Consider the following 22,941-nt stretch of genomic DNA (forward strand, 5'->3'; position numbering starts at 1 on the left):
GGGGTAAATAATAGTACCGTGTTCTAGGGTTCTTAAGATTGAATTAGGTAAATATATATAATGTTTCAAGCCAAGGCTGGCATGTAGCAAATGCTCAATAAATGATTGTGGAGGTCCCTGACAGAGCTGTGTAGGGATGGTGCACAAGAGGTCAAAGGCATGGACTTTGCGGTCAGACCAGCCTGGATTGGAATCCCATGTCTGTCCCTCAGATGTGTGTACTTGGGTGATGTACTCAGCCTCTCTGAGTACCTCCTTCTCCTGAGTTTGCTATCCCCAGAGCAGATATCTATGGATTTTTCCCAGGGCAGAGAGGGATGGGGCTGGGGGAACGGTCACCAGAGTGTTAAATCATGTTGGCAATTAATCCACAGAGCAAAGTAAGGAAAATTGGGTTTATGTCACTAAGGCAGAGTCCAGCCTTCCCGCTCTGGGACCCTGTGGTTTGTGGCTTTATTAGGGAAAACTGCTGACTCTTCTGTTTCAGAAACATAACACCGCCATGTCACGCCATCCTCTCGCTGCCATGCTCCTCACGTCTTTAACAGTGCCCTTGTTATTGGGGTCTGGAGCTGGGGCTCTGGTCCAGGCCTGGAGCCTAGAGCTCTCTGCAGGCAGGCAGAAGAGGGTGTGGGAGCTGAGGCATCCATGCTTAGAGCTGCTGCCGTGTTCTTTTTGTCCAAGTCTCTGGAGTCAATGGGATTTCTGCCTCTGCCAACTCCAGGGTCCACCACCCCACAGATTCAGGAGGGTGGAGCTGGGCCATCATCAGAGGAGCTGACCTGAAGGGTCTGGAGGAAGCTGACAAGTGGGGTGTGAAAGCCCACCCTTGGAGCACCGGGGGACTGTGACAGGCCCCCTCCTCTTTGTTACTTTGTGTAATCCTCACAACCGCCCTGCGGGTTCGGGCTGTCAGGATCCCCAGTTTGCAGATGAGGAAACCTGGGCTCAGAGAGATGAAGTGCCCTTCCCTGGTTGGTAAGTGGCCACCAGGAGCTGAGCCTGCACCTGTCTGAACCCAGAGCCTGCAGTTTGAGCCACAAACCTAAACCATCTGGAAAGGAGAGGGTTGTGGGTCTGTAGGAAATAAGCAGCTTGGAGACACTCTCAGGGCTTTTCTGAGGAAGGGGACAGTCCCCACAATCTCATTTCTCAGTGGGAGCCTAGTGCCCTCCCTTGCTTTGTCTTTGAGGAGAGGTCGGCTGGGACCCTCAGTCTCCCTCCCTGCTTTGGGGTGGCCCGTCTCAGCTTTACCCGGCCACCTCACACCTGAGCTTGTTAGGCTCACAGCTCTCACATGAGGAAAGCAGGGTGAGAATCGTTAGCTTTATGGCACAGACGAGGAAACTAGGAAACCGAAGTTCAGAGCGGTTAAAGTCTTGTCCAGGGTATCATGATTTGTGAAGACATCAAGCTGGGCCTCGAACCCAAGACTTATGGCTCCAAGGCCCTGCTTGCCTCAGGATGGCTGTGTAGGGGAGGGGAGGTCAGTACTGAGGAGAAGGCCAGCCAGGAGGCCGAACTGGGCTCCAACCCTGCCTCTGTCGCCACCTTGATATTTGACCAAGTCACCTCATCTCTCTGTGCCTTACCTTCATCCTCTATAAAGATAGGTGTTCCCTGACTTCTGGGGCAGAGGTAAAGCTGAAATGAAACAGTTCTGGGAAGGACTGGAAGAAGGGCCAAGGTGTGTGCACGTGGAGGCTTGAGGGGGAGCAATGGGCCCTAGGCCCGCGGACTGACCCCCCTCGCCAAGCTGGCAAGTCTGGAATAAAGGATGAACCCACTCCCCTCCAGCTGCCCCTGCCCTCCAGCTCCAAGACCCCGCCTAGCCATCTCCCCACTTAGTCATTAGCACCAATAATCCCATCTGTGGGAGTAATTATGCACCCCGGGAGGGGAAGGGATTCCTGCCAGAAGATGTGATTGGTCTGGGTAATGAAAGATGTTGCAGAAAAAGGCCACGAATAAATTACTTCACGGTGGGGTTAGCTAATAGGAAACTAATAATGGGGGTAAATGCGCACACACACACAAACACACACACACACAAACCCTCAAAAATATTTTTCCAAAAACTAAATAATTGTACCCTATCCTCAGAGTTCTGAGGAAGGGTGTGAATTCCTAAGACTGGCACAGGGGAGCTAGGAAGGGGCACTCCAGCCTTCAGGCCCAGGTGCCCCAGATGAGGCTGGAGGAAATGTGAGGGAGAGAGAAGGAGCAGAGCAGGCAGGGCCTTGTGTGCCAGAGCGGGGTCCTGTGCTGAATTCAGCAGGCAAGAGGGAGCCCCTGAGCAGGGGCATGACAAAACAGTGCTGCACTTGACCTCCATACCTCGTGTGTGGAGACGGGGATGTCATTGTCTGAGAACTCAGCATATAGTACGTGCTTGGTAGTTGCGGGTTCCCATTTCTCCCCACAGTTCTTAGGTAGAGGCTTCTGGGCTCAGTGGGGAGAGCATGGGCTTTGAGCTGGGGGAACCCAACTTTGAAGCTCACCAACTGGGTGAGGGGAAACAGGGCAGGCACCACGAACATGGCCCAGTGCTGGAAACTCTCAGTATCTCTCCTCACCTCTGCCGTGGCCAGGGCTCTTGGGAACCATGTGTAATAATCAAAATGCCTAAAGCATTACAGCACTTCCTCAGGGCCAGGCCTGTTCTGAGAAGTTTACATGAGTCAACTTATTTAATCTTCAGCACTGCCCTTGGAGGAAAGTTCTACATCCCCATTTTATAGATAGGAAAACTGAGGCACAGAGAGGTTAATAACTTGCCCCAAGTTTGTCAGTTATCCCCGTTAAAACTGGAAAAAATAAAATGCCCAAGGTCCCCTTGGAACCTCTATGCCCTGCTTTTTCTGTGGGCAAACCCCAAAGGATCCTTGCTGGCTCCCTAGCCCCCTCCTCCAGTATAAATCCTTAACCATGAGCATGGGGGTGCTCTAGCCAAGAGAGCCAAAATTGAAAGTAGCCTCAAACAGGAGCATGATCAGGCATCCATCAAGTAGTTCAGGGGAAGGGTCAGCTTGCCCGGTGGTGGTGTGGCTGGAGGGCCCAGTCCCCACCAGGACCCCCGTCCGCATGGCAGTTCTAATGGAGTTTTAGAACATAAGTGAGATTCAGTGGGGTAGAGTTCACAGCCGATGACCCAGAATTCTTGAGGCGTCTTTGGTGCAAAATGGTGGCTTATTGGAGCACAAGGACAGGACAGTTTGGGCAGAAAGAGCTGCAGGCCTAGGGTTGTGAGGGTTGGCTGGTTATATACTGCCACAAAGGGGGAGGTTAGGAAAAGGGAGGGTTTGCAAGGACTTTCATATGCTAAGAGGACCTACAGGATATCTAAGGCCTTGCCATTGTCAAGTTAAGGTTGTTTTTCCTTTCAGTAAGGCCTTAAGAGTAAGATAGTTGAGCTTCCTGGAGGAATGTCACAGTCCTGCTATCACCCATCCTTGTCAATGAGCTTTAGGCTTAGAAGAAATTTAACTTTACTTACATTTCCCTGTGCCTCAGCCTCCCGCAGTTTTATGCAGGGGAAGGTGATGTTAGGGCTTCAAGAACGGAGTTATGGGTCTTTGGAAGTTAGTCTATTAATAAGAAATCCTCTTCCTTGTAAATCACTTTGACATTTGTAAACCGAGGGAGACTCAGGTCTTGCAGGATTGTGATCTCTACAAGTTCACTATTTGTTTTTCCTTTAGGGCAGCCAGGAGTGCCTGAGGAATATCACATATGTCCCATGATGGGGGGAGGGGTCAGCCTCTGCTTTGTCCTCAGCTTGCCTTCTGTTCCCTCATCAGTTCTGCCACTGCCTAGCCGTCATCTCATGTGTTCTCCTACGGTGTTCTCCTATGGTGTTCTCATGTGCTCTCATGGGGTGAGGTGGCACTGCCGCCATGTCATACCCAAAGAAACAGGCTCAGAGTGGTTAACACAGCTCAGAGTCTTGGCCTTGCCCATGTCCAGCCCGGTGCTGAGCCAGACGCCAGGCAGATGCTGCCAGGACGGGCCACTCCTGTCCCATCTCCCTCTGAGGCCTTGCTCCCCTCTTTTCCCTGGCCTGCAGCTCCAGACAGGCCCTGCCCCAGTCTGGAAACCACCCCGTCCCTTCCTCCAGGGAGGCCAGATCCGCTCTAAGGTCCCTTCAAACCTGCCCCACCGAGGCCTCAGGGTCTTAAGGGGGGAGCATGTTCCAGGCCCACATTCTGTGTCATGAAGCATTCTATGAGAAGTTGGCTGAGAAACCTCAGAGAGACTGAAAAACCCCTAGGGCACCAGCTTTAGAAGGATGCAGAGAAGCTGTGCTTGGAGGATGTGAGGGGAGTTGGTGTGGGCCGCAGGGGCAGCCTCTTCTCCTCCACTCCACTTCTGTTCCCCAGGAAAAGCCTCTCAGGTCTCAACTGCTGGGCTTTTTTTGTAGTCAGTTCTAGACTTTTTCTTTAATGACTGACCCCACAATCATTAAGCCACTGCATTTCCCTGAGTCTGGGTTCTCAGCCTCTCTTAACAAGAAAGAAGTGGTCTAGATTCCTACCTTCCAGGGAGGGGCTTCCTAAAACAGGCTGGAACCTTGGGTCACTTACTTCCTCTCAGACCCACCTTTGCCTTTAGGGCAAAGGGTGAAGGCTGGCCCTCGAGTCCTTTCTGGCTGGGCCGGTCTGACTTCCAGGCTCCTGTCCCACCTTGGCTCCTCAGCCACAGCGCTCCAGTAGATCCTTACAGATTGACTTAAGCAATGCTGGGGACCCCAATGTCCTGAGCACCTCTCGTATGCCACACCCTATACTAAGTGGCTTCCTATACGTTAGGTGTTAGATGTCTTGCTGGTGGAGGCAGAAATGGCTACCAGGGGCTTCCGGTGATCAGTCTTAAGGGGCATTTGTATCTTATGTCAGGAGACCCCTAAAGCCCGAAGGCCTTTAGAACTTAAAGGAATAAAGCTAAGATGGTAGAATAACAGGCCATGTGAGCGTGCATGAGCCTGGGGCGGGTGCCAGCAACCAGCAGATAACACATACCCTCTGAAAGGGCACTGGGTACAGTGAAGACAATGGTGACACCACTGCTGGTGACCAGGCACGCTATCAGCATGGCACACACGGAGGGCCTCAGCCTCTGTAAGTCTCACCTCCTAAGGCAGCTTCACTCTCCCCACTCTAGGCCTCATCCCCCTCTCCCTGCCCTGCCCCCTGCACCCAGGCCAGCTCATGTGCTCCCTGAGGGACTGGGGGTGGGGAGGATTCCGGCCATAGAGGATCAGGGTCTCTGCCATCGGCCTTCCGAGGACAGGAAAAGGCTCCCCTGCCAAGGCTGAACCAAATCTTCAAGAGGTCCTGGGAAAGCATGGATGGCCTACAGCCCCAATCGCTCTAAACAGGGTTTCACGATTTCCTTAGTGGTTTCAAAAAGTGCCAGGAAAACCCTGCTTCTTCCCTGCTGGGAGAGCCTACTGTGGGGCATTAGGGGAGATTCTCATGAGCACAGAGGAGAGGGTTTGCAGAACACGGAGTGGGACCAGAGCACAAGGTGACACTGGCACGAGAGGGCCACCTCCCTACTTCAGATGTTCTGCATCCTGTTTCTGGTGAGAACTGTGTGTGTGTGTGCGCACGTGTGCATGTGTGCGTGTGTACGTGTGTGCATGAGCAGTAGTATACACTCATGATGCATGTCACATGAACAGTACATGCGGGTTCCACATATACTAGATGCATACATGCACTGCAGGTGGTGCAGAGCAGGTTGGAGAGAGGATTTACGCCTGTCGTCCTGGGGTCTTGATCTGGATGGTAGCTTCTCAAGGCTGACAGCCAGTTCATTTAGGATGGTCAAAAAGAGATGGCTTCCAGGCCTAATCTTCAGCCCTCTTCCACCCATTTCCCCCTTGGGAGCCAGACAGAATGACCCTGGGCATTCCCCCCTCAGCTTGGGGAGGCGGGGGTGGGAATGGATGTGACGAGTGGCTTCTAGCCTTCTCTCCCTCTCATCTCTCTGACCCTCTGCTCTTCATGCCTTATGCAGAGTTTCTTTTCCCCAACATGCATCCGCTGTCAGTTGCTGCTTTATCAGTGGCACGCTAATTAGGTCCAGTGAGGTTTCTCTGCTTTGGAGAGGCCTCTGCAGTTGGCGTTCGGTCCAAGCTGTTCTCTCTCTGCCTTGTGGACCATGTGTCATTCTTCCTCCCCGGAAAATCATAAATGAGGCTCTCTCTCTGGGACTCGCTCTGCCTGAGCCTGGGAGCTGGGAGTGGGGATCACTGAGAAGGGTGGGCAGGGGGAGAGCTAGCAGCCCAGGGCTGGCACTCTGCTTGGCAAGGAGTGGAGCCCTGCGTGGAGGGGGCTTTGTAAAGAATAGTCCGCGTGTGCGTGGCTGGTAGGGACATGAGGTTGGACACCCAAGATCAACCTGAACCTCCAGGGTTAGTAGAGGAGAGAGGAACAGGAGCAGCCAGTAAAGGTCTGTGAGCTAAATGGATGGGATGCATGAGGCCTCATCACCATGAGCCAGTGCTCACTTACACCCACGTGTAAGCCTCGCTTATACCACATATTCTGACCCGAGGTGCAGGGCCCTCTCTTACCTAAGCCGTCCATACTTGTCCAACAAGAAGACAGGTGGGGCAGGGTGGCTTCCCTGGCTGGCTGTTCCAGAGTCCTTTCTGTCTAGCTCCCATAGGCTGGCAGGAGATGCCCGCCAGCCCAGCCTGGATCTCGAGAATCCAGTTCCACTCTGTTCACCCTGCCTCCTACCCACATATTTAAGGGGGACCCAGGAAGGAACTTGCAACATTGCCTCCTTCTTTTGTGAGAGGGAGGGTCCACCACCTCCCATCCCCCTCCTCCTCCCACTTCAAAAACTACTCATTAACCTCTGGCCCCTTGCAAGGAAAATGGATGGTCCACACAAGAAGCCCAGCTGCTGATTAATTTTCCCAAACAGGGCCAAACTACAAAGCAGCATATTGCAGGGGAGAAAATTCAATAAATAGCATTTGAAACAAATTTAATAGAACATATAGCTCATTACCCACTGGGGTCTGGGCCTCTGCTGCCCTGTCATGCAGTAAGGCAGGTGGACGGGTGGGGGAGATTTGCATCTCTTTAGCAGGACCAGCTCCAGGGGTTCCATTCTGGCAGTAGCTCTTTCAAATCAAGTTCAAGATGTTAATAGCCAATGCTGCATCTATAATTAACGGGCCTTTGGATGGGAAGAAGCGCTCACATCCATCGTCCATTCACAGAGTGGAGACGCTGAACAGGACTGGTAGGCTTTCCTCTAGCAGAAGTTGGAACCTGGGGAACCCCTCCCTGAGTGAGGGCTCCTCTCTTCCAGGGGCTGCAGGGTGTGAGCTCTGTGAGGGATGTAAGGATACTCGGGCATCAACTTCCGGGTGCTGAGAAAGCCCCAAAGCATCTGGGCTTCAGCAGGCAGCCCTTCCTCAAGGTCAGGGCCATGTCTCGAGGACGTTGTATGCTTTGGTGGTGAGTGTGCTGTCCGTCCGTATGAACAGGGGCAGCATAGGCTCTCTGAGAGTTTGAGTCCAGCTAGGCTGTTAAGACCCCGTGCTTGAAATGAGAGCCAAGAGATTCAGGTTCCAAGCTCCTCCCTGCTTGGCATTGGCCGTATGGCCTTGGGCAAGACACTTCCCCTCTCTTAGCCTCAGTTTCCTTACCTCTAAAACAAGGCACCTGGAGCAAGTGATTCTCAAAGTCCTTCCAGCTCTAGTATAATGGGCTGTTCCCCCCGCCCCACTCATGTTATGGATGGTATGTGGGCAGGCCCAGGCCATGCATTAGCAGAGGAGGTGGTCACCTAGCTGGTGTGATTGGTAGAGCCCCACGGGGACTCCCCAACCCTGGGCCTCCATTTCTATTGTTCTTCCCTTCTTCGGGCTGAAACCCCTCCTGCAGGCGAGAAAATGTTCAGAGTCCAAACTGGAGGGCCCTTAGAGACAACCCAGCCAGTGGTTCCCAGCTAGTGCCTTGCAAAAAGGCTGTAGCAGGTGGGCAAGAGAGGTTTTGGACATTTCCCAGAGCCAGCAGGCAGCCTTCCATCACCTGGGATGAAGCAAACTCAAACACCAAGGTTTTTCTTTTGCTTTTAATTAGAATTAAATTAACTCTCTGTGACAGTTCAGGTGAGCGCATGTTCATCAGAAGCTCTGATTGGTTGTAGGTGACATCACTGGGATTTCTAGGTCATGGTTGGTGGACAAGATGCTGCCACCAGAGTCACACGGTATGTGTTCACTGCCAAATTGTACCTGTTCGCTACGTGACTGGCCGTAGACCCCAGCACAAAGTATCAGCAGCGTCTTTCAGACTGAGAGGGCTTTGTAGAGGGTAGATGCTCACAGGGGTCCTTGGTGGTAAAAAGTTGGGGAGACAAATTGATTTTAATAACCGCATATAATCAAATAGGAAACCAAGGTCTGTGTATTGTGCGGCATGAACCCAAGTCCATCAGAAAGGAACCCTGTCTTCACAGCAATGAGTGATATGCTGGATGGGGATCTTGGGGAAAAGACTTGGTACAGGGCCTGAGGCGCTCCTTGCTGAAGGAGTTAGGGTGCCAGTGCTAAGCTATGTGAGGCACGGCGGGGGCGGGGGGGCGCCAGATGCAAACTCCCCAACTTCACCTCTGATGTGAGCTCACAAGCCGGGCTCTTGTCCTGTCCTTTTCCCAGGATTGTGAAAAGATCAATAGATGTGAATTCAGGGCTGGTCTGGGCCAGGGCTGGGGGGCGGGGAGCAGACAGGGTGTGGTCCCGAAGCCCGTCCCCAAAGGAGGACTGGCCTGCAGATCTCAGTTCATGGCCCTCTGGCTTACAGTCTTCTTTTCACACAGGCCCTGGGCTTGATCATCTCTGCCATCCTGTTCAGCTCAGAGGGTGTTGTCTCCTTGAGCAGATGCCCTGGAGGCCAGCAAGTTAATTTTCCACCTGGGCTTCTCCTGCTCAGCCTGGCCAGGCAGGGTTTGGGCAGACAGTGGCAGGATCTGGCCTGGCTTTCCCTTTTCACAAGAGGCCCCCAGAGAGGCCCAGGGTCAGTGTGGTAGCATGGGATTGAGCCTTAGACCAGACAGTATTCCGCTTCCTATGTGTGACGGGAGCCATGGAACCTGGGCCGGCCGGGGCCCCTCAGCCATGTGTGCTACACTGTAGAATACCAGTGCTCTGTGCCTGTACTGAGCTAACCCAGACAGGTAAGATCCCTGTTCTCATGAAACTTCTGTCTAACTAAGGGAGGAGACAGCAAATCTGTGGACAGCTCAGACACATCTGGACGCAGGCAAGCGTGTGCTTGTGTGGATACCACCTGGGACCTGCCCCAGGGCAGAGAGTGTCAGAATCCTGGGTGCCCCTGGAACCCACTACCAGAGCTGGCTCAGGACTGGCCCCATGCAGCAAACATTTGTTGAATTGCCTGGCAGGAGAGAGAAAGCATATGGAAAGTGCCCAGGCCTTCTGGTTGTCCACAGAAGCCAGCATGTACGCACAAACGTCTCATTTCGATTCAACAACATTTATTGAGGGCCCATTACGTACCAGCAAGGTCTCAAGCCCTGAGAATCTCGACATGAATAAAACTAGATCCCTGTCTCCCTGAGCTCCCAGCCCAGGGCAGAGGCAGGCACAGGAGCCAATCAGGACCCCCCAGTGTGCTCAGACGGGAGTGACTATGTATGCACCCATTCCTATCAGGGCAGGACTGGGGAGGGAATACAGCTGGGGTCAGGGGAGTGGGGAAGATGAGGAAGGAGTCACAAATTTCTACTCAAATCCACCCAGGCCTAAACAGATACCCCCAGATACATGTATACCTGCACACGTGCACACATACACTCTCTTAGGTGTATACACTGACTACCTAAGCATGTGTAGACATAAATACTAACTGTGTAGACTCAGACGCCTCACAAGCCATCATGATTAAAGCCTGCTAGTGGTTCCCCAATCTGGGGAGGTGTGCGGGTCAGAGGATGGCTTGTGTGTTGGGAGCTGGTACTTAGGGCACCTTGGGAATCACTCCAGCTGGGCCAGGGGATTCCTGGAGGTGTGCAGAGCTGGTAGTCTAAATCTGATAAGTGAGGCTGGCTATTGGCTTGCTGTGAATGTCAGTCACCGGAGACAGCCAATCAGCTGCAGACAAGGCCTGACACTCAGCTCAGTGGCCAGAAGTAGGGAATTGGATGAGGAGTTTACCTATCAGTACTGGTGCTCCTTGAGGAGCTCGAACCAGGTAGGAGGGTGGACAGGACAGCAGGGTGGAAGAAGGGGAGTGCTGGGAGTTAGCTGTGGCACACTGAAAACCCTTCACCTTAGAAACTGCTCGATTCCCTATTTGGACTTTTTGCTATCAAATGGAAAGTGTTTGGAGGAGCTCCTGGCACACAGTTGCCTCTCAGTGAGCAGTTATTCTGTCCCCCAAGACTGTGCCCCTGGTGTGTGCCTGTTCCAGCTGTGAGGAGGGGAACCTGGGCACCAGTCTGTAGGAGGTAGCAGAAGGTGAACCTGGGGGCACAAAGCTAGGATTCCTGCTCCCAGAGAGCACCAGCCCTCCTCCACTGCCCAGGGCCCAGCGTCGTTCATCTAGTGAAAGATGGCTCCCTCCTTCAGAGCTGCCTTCTGCCAAAACCTTGCAGGGTTTTGTGCATTCCTTCCATAAGCGATTTTCTTTGCAGTAATAATAGCTTTTGCAGCACTTCCTGCCTGCCAGGCACGGTTCTCTCCACTTCAGATAAAACTCAACAATCGTGCAAGGTAGGGACGTTATTTTTCACATTTTACGGATGCAGGAGCTGAGTCCCAGAGTGGTTTAGTAAAGTGTGCAAGGTCATGCAGTGAGTAGGTGGCGGATGCAGGATGACCCCAGAGTCCCTTCTCTAACCATGGGGCTCGGCCACCTTTCTAGAAGGAAGATCTGATTCTTTCTCCTCCTTCCCTGCCTTCCTCTTTCTCCTTACAAATGCCCCAGGGGTGCTCTGGATAAGTCACTGAGTCTCGGCTTCCTTCTCTGGGAAGGAGAAAGTCCTCTCAGCCTGGTGACCTCAAGCAGTCGGTATCCCTGCATGGGTTACGCTGGGAGGAAATGGTGCCCCGGTGTGGCATTTGCGGGGTGGGGGCAGATATTCCAGGCTGGGCACTCTGCATCTTGTCCCTTGGAGCAGGGCCAGGATGGAGAGTCCTCTCTGAGCCTCATCAGCAGACCCGCAGCTGGGCTCACAGGCCCCTGGAGACCCCCTGGGAGGAATGGGGCTGGAGACACTAATAAGGAGACCAGGAGAGAAACCCCTCTCCTCGGAAGGAAATTGATGCAGAGAAACTCATAAGCTGGGCATGCAATTTGCATGTGGGCCAAGGCCCTCAGAGCTTAAATACATTCCTAGGGGCTATTTATAGTCTGGGGAAAATTAGAGTTTTCTGGGTAATGGGAGTGCTACAGACTCTAGCTGGTCAGGGCCTTCCAGGGACTGGCAGAGAATAGAGTGGAAACCATGGAGCCTTCTGGGGAAGGACTCCAACTCCTAGTGACCACACAGAGCAGACAGCCCCAAAGTGGGCTCCTGAGGTCGGGAAGGCATGTCTTGGGGGGCTCAGGGAAGAACGCCCGAACCCCATTACCTGGCATTCTAGGCTCCCAACTCCCCTTTAAATATCCCCCTCACCTCCACCCACACAAACTCCTCCCCCAGCCACCCTGAGAGCATTCTCTGCTCTCCCACTCCTCTGCACTCTTGTCAGACTCTTCCCACCTGGACTGCCTTTACCCTCACTCTTCTCTGGTAAACTGAATGCTCCTACCCCTCAAGGCCCATGACGTCCCATTCCTGGTCCCCACTGCCCTGTCCCTTGCCCCCACTCTGAACCTTTCACTGCAACCAGTCGCCTACCCACAGAGGTCTGGTGTGGTGGACACCATAGTGTGCCCCTGACATTCATGCTTTGGGCCTGAGGCACCCCTCCTTTCCCAGCTTCAGGCAACAGGGGTTCCTAGCTGCGTCCTCCTCCAGAAGCTGCCCTCAGTCAGAGGGGCCGATTCATACAAAACCATGCCTCCTTCCTGGGGCAGTAGATAACCAGTTCTTGGGTGGGGGGGGGTAGAAAGGTCCCCCCTCTCCTTTTCCACTGGTTGGATGATTCCAAGGGCCATCCCAGCTTCAGAGCTTCCTGGCGGATCCACAAAAGCCACTGTTGTAACCACACCTCGGTGCAGGTTCCCCCTCAGCCCCTGTCCCATCCTGCCTCCCTTGCCCCTCATGGGGGCCGTTCTCAAGAGCTTACTAATCTCCACCTTGGAGAATGCTTTCTGGGCAAGCCGGTTTCTGACAACTGGTGACAGAATGGCTAAGCCACCAGCCCGGGTGCCAGTAGAGATAACCGTTCTTAGTGCCCTGACCTGGACTGAGTTACCTAAGTTCTCCATGGGATCGCTTTATCCATAAAATGGGAATAATACTGAGGCACTAATTTCCGGCGAGTCTTGTGAGGATTAAACGTGATGATGTACACATGAGCCTGATATTAAGAAAGCGTTCAGTGGACGCTAACTATGACTGTCTACATTTAACTTCTCTGAGGTTCAGGTATGTGGGGATAAAGTCTTACTTTCTGTGTCATGGGGTTGTCAGTGAGAGTCAAATAATATTGAGAGGCAAAGGGTTGCATTCTGTGCTGCCGGGACCTGACACAGACTCAGGGGGCAAGTTCCATGGGGGCTTTGCCCACCTAGAGCTTTAGCCAAGAAGCCTGACCCCTCCCCTGACTGGGGACAATCACTGTATTAGTTTCTTATTACCACTGTGACAAACTGCCATGAGCTCAGTGGCATAGGTCAACACAGATTTCATATCCTACAATTCTACAGGTCAGGTATGGGTCTTATCAGACTAAAGTCAAGGTCTGTAAGCTGTGGTCCTTTCTGGAGGTTCCAGGGGAGAATCCACTTCCTGCTCATTCTGGAAGTTGGCAGAATTCAGTTCCCAGGGTTGTAAGACCGAGATCTGAATGTTCTTGCTGACTCTAAAATGAGGGTTGATACTACCTTTCAGAGGCCACTACCTTTTTTGGCGGTGTTCCCCTTTCGCCATCTTCAGGGTCAGCACAGGCTGGTGGAGGACTTCCTATGGTGTATCTCTCTCACTGGCTTTAGTCATCTTCCACTTTCAAGGACTCATGTGATTAGACTGGGTCCACCTGCATAATCTAGAATATTCTCCCCACCTCGAGTCCTTAATCACACAAAGGCAGAGTCCTCTTTGCCATGCAAGGTACCGTATTCACAGGTTCCAGGGATTAGAACATCGATATTTTTTGTGGGAGCTAGAGGGGATGGCATTATTCTGCTCCCATAGCCCCCCAGTGTGGGACACCGTCTGATTCAAAATTCACCTCCTCCTCTTCTAGGGAGAGATCTGTGCAGTTCCGTGTGCTGCGGGGACCTATGGCCCCAACTGCTCATCTGTCTGTAGCTGTGACAACGGTGGCACCTGCTCCCCCGTGGACGGCTCCTGCTCCTGCAAGGAAGGTGATGTGCCTTCTTGCCCAATCCCATCCCCCGCAGATGTGCGTACCTTCCAGGTGGGCTGCCAGCTAAGGAGTCTGGGCTGCTCCTGCCTTATCCCCCCACACGCAGGTTCAGGGAGCTTAGAGATCAGGTCCCAGCCAGGGAAACCCCGGCCAGGGAGTTCAGTAATGGAGGGGATTAGTTATAATGGTGTTGGAATAGCTGGGGGAGCACAGGAGGGAAAGTGAGCTAACCAGAGATTAGAAGTGGGGGGAAGGAGCAGCCACCACTCCTGGGGTGGGAGGGACAGGTGGAGGAAGTGGAGTTCTGGAGTTTGGGAGTGAGGGCCACCTGACGGCAGCTGAGGCGTGGATAGAGGAGCTTTGTGACAGCGGCAGAGCAGAGGGGAGACCCAGCCACCACCACCATCAGAGAGGCCCTGCCCAAGGCCGACAAAGAGAAGGAGGGACCTCGTGTCTCTCCTGCTCCCCACCTCCAGTCTGTGGGCCGGGTCTCCCTTGGTGAATGCAGCCCACCTGGCAGCCGGCTGACGGGGAAGCCGGGGATACACACCTGCAAGGAGCAGCCCCTGTGACACAGATCAGAGGCGGGGACGGGGAGAAATGGATCTAAGACCAAACAGGCTGATGACCACCCTGAGAACAAAGGACCCTAAAAGAAGCCTCCTGATTCCACCCTGGGCAGAGCTAGACCTCCCCACTTCAGGGGTGCCCTGCTCCAGGTGGGATTGTGCACCTGCAGGGCGAGCTGTGAGATCCTGCGGGCTGACCCGAGGTCTCCTAATAACCCTGCTGAGTTTCAGAGCAGACTCCACGTGGAATGTGTGTTCTGACCTGGTGAGCAGAGAAACGGCCATTTCGGGGGCAAGGTACCGAGATGGGGGAGTAGGCAGAAAGCCGTGCGGGGCCCCGACAGAGAGCTGACGGACTCTTTCCCTCCCCTCAGGGTGGCAAGGCCTGGACTGCACCCTACCGTGTCCCAGTGGGACGTGGGGCATGAACTGTAACGAGAGCTGCGCCTGTGCCAATGGGGCAGCCTGCAGCCCCACAGATGGCTCCTGCTCCTGCACCGCCGGCTGGCTGGGAGACGCCTGCGAACTGCCCTGCCCGGTGAGTGCCCGCGTCCTGGCTTGCCCTCTCCCTGCAGCTGTCGGCTGTCTGGCCGCAGAGGTGTACAGGGAGGAGCCCTGGCCCAGGGGGTGGGACCCTTGGATTCCGGTCTTTCATGTGTAGAATGCCAGTTGTCTGGCAGGCGTAGAGCCCTGGCCTCACTTCCCCCTGGCAGTGCTTGATCAACGTCATTAACTGACCTGGGCACCCTGACTGGAGCCCAGGGGCAACCTCAGAATCCTTCCCAGCGCAGTGCCACAGGACAGCCCTTACCAGTCCCGCAGAGTGGCCACTCCTCGCACATTTTATGGCCAGGGTATGAGAGGACAAAACCAAGCTCTCTTCAGTGATAACCACATAGGCTTGCTCACCGTTCTTGATCTAAGAGACAAATAAGTTCAACCAACCAATACGTGATATTGTTAAATGAGGCCTGTAGTCCTGGGTTCCAATGCTGACTTCGCCACATCCTAACTCTGTGACCTTGAATGTGTTCCTTCACCTCTCTGACCCTCTTTCTCGTCTTTCAGTGGTGACTGTAATGGTACCATGCCATAGATATGCTGTGAAGATTAAGACAAATGAGTGGTAACAGGCTCTCGATACCTGAGGAGCACACGACAAATGTCGGTTGCTAGCGTCTTCCCTAGAAACAAAGAGCAAATCGGTCATTCTTAACATGTGATCAGTGCATTACAGTTTGCAAAGTGCATTCACATTTACAATTTTAGTTAACAGTCACCATCTACAGCCCTTCGAGCTTGACCATCGACAAGTGGGGCATGACCATCACTCTCTCCTTCCAAACCCTGTACTTCGCAACACAGCCTGAGAATTATTTGGAGTGGCCTCGTGGCCACGTGGCTCCAGTGATAAAAAGTGCTCCCGCTCCACTCTGGCCAGTCTCTCTGTGTCCCCGTGGGGCAGCGGCTCACTTTTGTTATCCAAATCCAACAGAAGTCAGTGAAGCTCTGGGAGTCAAGGTCTGATCGTTTCTCTGGCCCCTTCCCTCCACAGGACGGCACATTTGGGCTGAACTGTAGCGAACGCTGTGACTGCAGCCACGCGGATGGCTGCGATCCTGTCACGGGCCACTGCTGCTGCCTGGCCGGATGGACAGGTAACCGCCGCCCCCGCCATGCCCCCTCCCAGGGCCTGGGAAACCAGGTTCTTGGTGTTCTACTTCTCCTGACTGTTCTTTCTCTTTCTCTTTCACTTCTTCTTCTTGCTTCTTATGCATGCATGTTGCCGTTCTCTCCTCTGGGCCTCAGTGCTCCGTTCCCTATAGTTCAAGCAAACCAATCACTGAACACCTATTATGTGCAGGCTTCGTTCTAAAGGCCAGGAACATACCGGTAAGAAATCAGACAAAGGCTAACACATGGTGACTGCAGGTCCCTAATCTGTGTTCACAGAGGATATGGCAGAGAAGGGGACAGAGACCTTCTGCTTAGCCTGGCCTCACACTCCTGGTCCCTTGTATGTGTCTATCAGCCTGTCTCCCAAACGCATGGCAAATCCATCCTACTGCCACCATCCTGGTCCTCTAAGCACCATCTCTCAGCTGGCCTGGCCTTGGCCTTCTCCTTGGTCTCTGGGCCTCCCCTCTTGCTCAGCTGCATCCATTCTGCATATGGTGGCCAGAGTGAACTTCTTAAACCCCAGCTCCATTCACATCAGTTCTTGCTCAGGGTGCCTCTTATAGAAAATCCAGAATCTGTACAGTGGCCCAGGGTCCCTAGGACCTGGCCCCCCCAACCAAACCACCTCCCTTTTGCCCCCTCCTGTCACTCACTACCTAGCAGCCACCTGGGGCGAACACCTTCCTGACCCCAGGCCTTTGCATGTGCCTCTTCTCTGAATGTGTGCCCCTTTCTTTTCTCTGCACTTGATGATGCCCTGTCCCCATTACAGCCCAGCCAAGACTATGTAAGAGACCCTCTTCCTAATGCTTGTAATATCCTACACTTTTCTTTTTTTGCCATACTTACACCAACTGTCACTGAACAGTCATTCAAGTATTTATTTAATATCTGCCTCCCCAGCTAGACCAGCAGCTCTCCGGAGGCAGGGCCTTGCTCACCCCGGTGTCCACTGCCTGCCATCCACTGAGAGACAGATGACATGGTGGTTAAGAACACCAAGTTGGAGCCAGACTGCCTGGTTTTGTGACCTTGGGCAAGCCCTTTAGCCTCTCACGGCCTGAATTCTCCATCCATAAAAGGCAGATAATTACAGTCCTCACAATTACAGGGTCATTTTGAAGTTTAAATGAGTTAATACATGGAAGTCCTAACAGGGCATAGTGCTGTGCTCAATAATTGCAGCCCGTGAATTCAGGAAGTGATTAATAAATGCCATGCCATGTGAATGCACGCAGTCCCAGAGTGGTGGGCAGAGAGAGAGACACAGGCATTCCTGGCAGCGTGGGTCTTCAGATCATCGTTGGCACCAGGTTACTGAGCAGCCTCTGTGTCCCACCACTAGAAAGTGGGAGCAGCGGAAGGCCAGGGCCATTGCTTCCTTGGCAGCATCTCTGCCCTGGCTCATGGCCTGTCCTGTGGTACAGAATAAGGCCTCACCTTAGTCACTGGCCTCCCAGACTCCTAGCTGGAGCCAAGTGGAAATCCACTTTAATTTTTCATGGCCTTAATTTCAAGGGAACCGATAAGATTTTAATGATGGCTGGTGCTTAAAAAGTCTGTCTTTGATGGACGACTTTTCAGCGAGGCCTCTGCTGTTCTCATAGAAAGCTGATTTTCCCAATATGGTCCTGAAGTCATTTCAAAGGAGGGAATGATGTCCTGGGGTTTGTCATTTAAAAGGAGATCAGGGAAGGAAAGGAAGGGAACGCAGGTTTTCCCTGGACTGCTACTCTGTGAACCCTCCCCGCCCGTCCCTGCCCCAAGAAGTCTATCCCTGTCTTCCCAACTCCTGGCACAGTGCTCAAAACCGGCTTGACACCGGTTTTCCTCTGCCCTAAATATGCGCAGGCCTTCTCCCCTTGCCCACACAAGCCACAGACATTGACAGGTACCCTCGTGTCTCATTCACTTTGCCCTGTACCTGGCAGGTGTTCAGTAAATGTCTATTGAAGTAAATTGAAAGAAGCTGAGCTGTAACCATATATGGGTTTTTCCCCTTGAAACTAAGGAACCTCCAAGGTGATCTACTCTAACCTTCTCAGACTATAGATGAGGAAAGGGAGTTGTCCAAGATCTCAGGGCATTAGTGCTGATAGGATGGGGACACGGGATTGCATCGTAAGAAGGAGCCATCTATTCATTCAATTAGCATTTATTGACTTAAGCAATCACCAGGTCCTTAGTTGGCAACTACCAACTGTATCCAGCACTACGTCAGGCTCAGCAGTAAATAGCAAAATTCAATAACAGCAATAGTCTCTAGATATCTGTTATGTGCCAGACACCATACTGGGCATCAGAGAAGTAAAGATAACCCAGATGGTGCCTTGTCCACTAGGAGCACCAAATAAGGAGGGTCGGAAGTGTCAATAAGCCATGTTCCCCGCCTTCAAATTGCTAGCAGGGCAGATAAGATTTGCGTTTGAAACGTTCAAATAATAGGCAGGGACAAAGCTGTAAGCCACTGACTTTCCAAGAGATGCTTGAATCCCTGGGCAGACATCTGGGAAGGCTTCCTGGAAAAGGAGGACCCTTAGCAGCCCCTGAAGGATGGAGGCTGCTGAGTTGCTGACCTTGTGGCATGAACTTGAGGTCACGATACATGGATTCTTAGCCTGACTTTACAACCATCAATATGGATGTGTAGCGAGTCCTGAAAAATAAAGCAGGGAGATTCCCTAGGGATAAGACAGGGAAGGATCTCTGAGGGGGATTATTATCTCTATTTAGCTACTGGGAAAACAGGGCTTAGATAATGCAACTGGTGAAGCTATTTCTTTCTTTCTTTCTTTCTTTTTAAAGATTTTATTTATTTATTTGACAGAGATCACAAGCAGGCAGAGAGAGAGAGGAAGGGAAGCAGGCTCCCTGCTGAGCAGAGAGCCCAATGCAGGGCTTGACCCCAGGACCCTGAGATCATGACTGGAGCCAAAGGCAAAGGCTTTAATCCACTGAGCCACCCAGGCACCCCTGATGAAGCTATTTCTTTTCAGAAGCCATGTTTGGAAGACCCCCCCACAGACCAAGGGGCGGCCCCTTTGGCCACTCCAGTAGAACCCAGGCTCTCCATGCAGGGGAAAACCCTGGACCCTTCTCCCCACTCAAGTACCAGTGTCCTTAAGTTCCAGGGAGTTCTTAGGACATATGAAAACCTCCAACAGCCACCCCCCTTGCTGCCACCTGCCATCAGCATAACCTCCTTACAGCTATGGTTCTCAGTTCCCAAGGAAAAGGACCCCTTTGTGATGTGAAAAAACTTTTCATACACATGAGAGTAGCTGTACTTTTAAATATCCATTGATGGGGAGAACACTCGATAGCAAGGAGCTGCCACACACACGAGGGTCCCACACATGAGAGTAGCTGTACTTTAAAATATCTGTGGATGGGGAGAACCCGCCATGGCAAGGAACTGCCATGGAGTCTAGGGGGCTTTTGTGTGCGTTGGGTTTCATGAATCACGGCGGTGCCTGCAGACAGGTTTAGGAAAGAACAGCATTTGCCCCAGGAGCCTTGGTCAGCCTACAGCGAGCGCCTGGGGCCCAGGTGGGGTCTGAGGTCCCTATCAGGTGCCAGAGCTCTGCCCTAGTCCAGGCTACCTCCCGGAAAGAGCAGAGTCACCCGGCCTGCGGTCTGATCCTGGCTTTCCTACAGAAGAATTCCTTGGTCACAGCTTCTGTGTTCCCAGAGAAGGGGAGACTTAAAGCTGTATCCAAAGCTTCGAGCAGGCTCATGGTTCTGGCTTCCCCAGGCTCCCCTTCAGTCAGTCAGCAGGGTTTGTCCCGGGTTAGCCCCTGGAGCACCCGAAACTGTCCTGCGCGAGACCTCCGTCAAGGGGTGAAGTGTGCCGGCCAGGTTCCCTACCTCCACAAAGAGGCCTCATCTCTCAGAGAGTGGCACCAAAAGCCCTCCCGGTGCTGCCAAATTGAGATGTCACAGGGAGGGAATGTGGGCGCTCAACTAGATGAGCACTGCAGGGATGAGTAAAAGCCTGTTGCCGCCCCCCCCCCCCCCCCCGCTCTCTCTGGCTGCTCAGCCTTCCCTCGCTTTCCCACGGGCTCGGGTGGGCTTGTACAATTCCAGCCTGCCTCCAAATTGGTCCCACTGCTCTCCTGCTGCTGCCGGGCCTGGCTGTCTTTGCCGGGCCCGAGTCTTCCTCCCCCTTTCTGTCTCTTTCCCATAATCCCTGTCCCCATAACAAGGCAGACATGATTTTCAAACTAATTCCACTTTTCTCTAAGCCTCTGATGTTCGCCTTCCCAAGCCAAGCCAGCTTCCTGGGCCCACACCTTCCCTTTGCCTAATGCATGTCAGCCTAGAAGTATTTCTGCCCCAGAGGAAACCCCACCCCAAAGCTGGGCCCTCCAGGCTCAGACCTTTTGAAATTCCTGCCTAGCCTTTGGGCTGCAGTCACCTCCATACATACTCAGTCTGTCTCAGCTCAGAAAGACCCTGTAGGCCTTCTTCCTCTTTCTTAATAGAATACATCGCTGTGCAGAGAATCAGAGTGTGTCATCCAGGGACAGAAAAATGTCATTTCGCAAAGTGTTGGTTTCTCTCATACACATGTGTGCACGTAGGATCTAAAATCCACGTTGTGTTGAGGGCTGTGGTCAAAAGAACCCAGAAAGATCCCAGCCACTGTCTGGGTACCCTCGGGCTGGTTGGCTGGGACCCAAAGGATCAGTAGTTCCCGGGCTAACGTGGGTGGGCACGGCTGCAGCAGGCCTCGTAACAGCGCTCCCTTGCTCCACAGTTGGTTTCTGTCAAGCCTAACCTTGGATAGCAGCTAAGATGTTAAGAAGGAAGGTGGCCCTTCATGACCTGGTCCGTTCTTGACCTGGTCTCATCTCTTGCTATTTTGTACTTGGTGGCTTAGCCACACTATGCTGTTTTCTTTTAAGGGATGGTTCTCTCTCTTGCCTCGTGATTTTTGCACAGAGAGTTTCCTTTACCTGGTAAATTCTTCCGTGGCCCTTAGGACTCACTGTGGGCATCACCTCCTCCTGGAAGCCCTCCCTGACCAGCCAAGCTTGGACTGGAGTTTTCCCCTACATTCCCAGATGTGCTGTGCCCTCCCCCACCCCTTCATTCTGCAGGGGGCCCCTTCCCAGCATCCTTCCCTCTGCCTTCACTCCTCTTACTACTGACCCAGGTTTACCTCTGCCCACAGGTATCCGCTGTGACAGTATGTGTCCTCCTGGCCGCTGGGGTCCCAACTGCTCCGTCTCCTGCAGCTGCGAGAACGGTGGCTCCTGCTCCCCAGAAGATGGGAGCTGCGAGTGTGCCCCTGGCTTCCGAGGACCGTTATGCCAGAGAAGTAAGGCTGAGCCCCCCGCCCTCTCTATGGCTCACCCTCCCCACCCCTTCCCTGTTGGAACAAGTCCTGGCCTAAGAGGGGCTGAGCTCTCAGAGTCAGCCCCCATCAAACCCCTCCATTCAAGTCCCCTCTCTCCCTGTGCTGGTTTTTCCGTCCCTAAGTTCAGGTCCCAGCCCAACTCCTTGGGGGAAACTGGACCAGACCACAGCTCTTCTCTGCAGAAAGGGTGCAGGGTGGGGACCCCTCTCCCCATACTCTTGGGGAGCCTGCCTTCTCCCCTGTGTGGGACAGGATGGGCAGCCAAACTGACTGGGGCCCCTGAGGCTGCTGACTGCCATCTCCACTTCATCCCCAGTCTGCCCCCCCGGGTTCTTTGGCCATAGCTGCGCCCAGCCATGTCCCCTCTGCGTGCACAGCAGTGGACCCTGCCACCACATCAGCGGCGTCTGTGAGTGCCTCCCGGGATTCTCCGGAGCCCTCTGCAACCAAGGTAGCGTCTCCAGGGCAAGCGTAGGCCTGGGAGGTGAGGCATCCTGGGAAGGAAGTGGCTGGAAGGAGGGGCTTGGGGACTCTCATCCTACTCAGGCGTACCCTTCTGAGACTTGGTCACCACCAGGTGTGAGACAAAGCTATTAGGCAGTTCAAGGAACAGGCTCAGAAAAGTTAAATGACTTCTCCATGGTCTCATAGCTAGGACGTGGAAGAGCTGGGAAGTTCCAACTCCAGAGCTGATGAGAAATGAAATTAGCGTAGATGAGTTCTGCATAATAAGTGTCCCCAAATGGCTTATGCTGAGTGCCAAGTGGTAAAGGCAGAGGATGACGTGGGAGCTCAGAGGAGACAGTTCTGGCAGGGGCTGGAGATGGCAGCTTCCCAGCTCTCCCCCCACCTGCCACCGCCCCCAACTCAGGCCGACATCACTGATCCCTCACGGCACACTTTCCTGTCTTGGCGGCAGAATCCTTCACAACGCCAACTCCAGCCAGCCTCCACCACTCAGCAGGGCTTGAAAAGGGAGCTAACGCTGACTTGCATTGGTGTGCTGCTTGACTGGCTCCCTGGGGGGGGAAAGCCTTGCTTTGTAACATTTGCAAGCAAGTTCCATGATCTAAATGTCTCCACCATGGTGGATTCCGTGGTACCAGAGCCTTAACACGGGTCACAGAACTGCTGCATCTGTAACACCCAGTGTGAGGGCAGAAGCTGGTCACAGCACATAGTGCTGTTTACTGCTGTCCGTAGCTCAGTGATGCTAAGGCTGTGCGGAACTGGGGGGCGGCTCCATGCTGTTGCAGGCCTTCAGTGAGGCCTCAGCCTGAGAGGCACAGACAGAAGAAAGGCACTGTGGGTAAAGCAGGCAGCTTGGGTGTGGACATGCGACCATCCAGCAGAAGGGAGCCGCTGAAGGATGCGGGGGACTGGGTAGGAACAGCAAAGGGCGCTGGGAAGGACGTCTGGGGCCCTTGTGACAGCTTAGAACACAGGGTTGCAGAATTTGCCCTGGATCCTGTAAGGAGCAAAAAGATCTTAGACTAAGGTAAACTTAGAGCAGAAAGTAACTTCAAGGTCATCTGTGCAAGAATCTCATCTGGCCTGTGCTCAAATGCTTCCACTGAGAGCTCACTCCCTCCCAGGGGCACGGATTCTTTTGATGGATAATCACCACTGAGCTGGGCTGGCTTTGTAAGTGTATGGGCCGTTAATATGTATGAGTGGAAAGTTCACTCCATGATGCTTTGAGGTCATGAGAAGTTTGGGCCCCAGGGAAGCATATGTGACAGTTTCATTTGCTTGCAGCCCTCCTAAGACAGTTTAATCATAACCTGACACGTCGAGGTTTA

At 53.3% G+C, this 22,941-nt stretch overlaps 2 protein-coding genes across 23 annotated transcripts in view; one reads left to right on the forward strand and one right to left on the reverse strand.

The window, feature by feature from the left end:
* The window catches only part of DIS3L (DIS3 like exosome 3'-5' exoribonuclease), a 434,009-nt gene that overhangs the window by 373,417 nt on the left and 37,651 nt on the right, over positions 1-22,941 (reverse strand). The window lies entirely within an intron of this gene.
* Positions 1-22,941, forward strand: part of MEGF11 (multiple EGF like domains 11) — a 346,208-nt gene that overhangs the window by 294,674 nt on the left and 28,593 nt on the right. For all 22 annotated transcript variants that reach the window (XR_014313379.1, XR_014313380.1, XM_082737052.1 and 19 more), the window contains exons 11-15: positions 13,406-13,526; positions 14,472-14,635; positions 15,653-15,755; positions 20,954-21,100; positions 21,456-21,590. Coding sequence is in view for 20 of the 22 variants with exons in the window: in XM_082737052.1 (XP_082593178.1) it covers positions 13,406-13,526; positions 14,472-14,635; positions 15,653-15,755; positions 20,954-21,100; positions 21,456-21,590 (670 nt within the window). In the remaining 2 variants the exon portion in view is untranslated. The remainder of the gene's footprint in view (positions 1-13,405; positions 13,527-14,471; positions 14,636-15,652; positions 15,756-20,953; positions 21,101-21,455; positions 21,591-22,941) is intronic.

The sequence above is a fragment of the Mustela nivalis genome, assembly GCF_964662115.1.
Source record: "Mustela nivalis genome assembly, chromosome: 6".
In the NCBI taxonomy this organism is placed as follows: Eukaryota; Metazoa; Chordata; class Mammalia; order Carnivora; family Mustelidae; genus Mustela; species Mustela nivalis.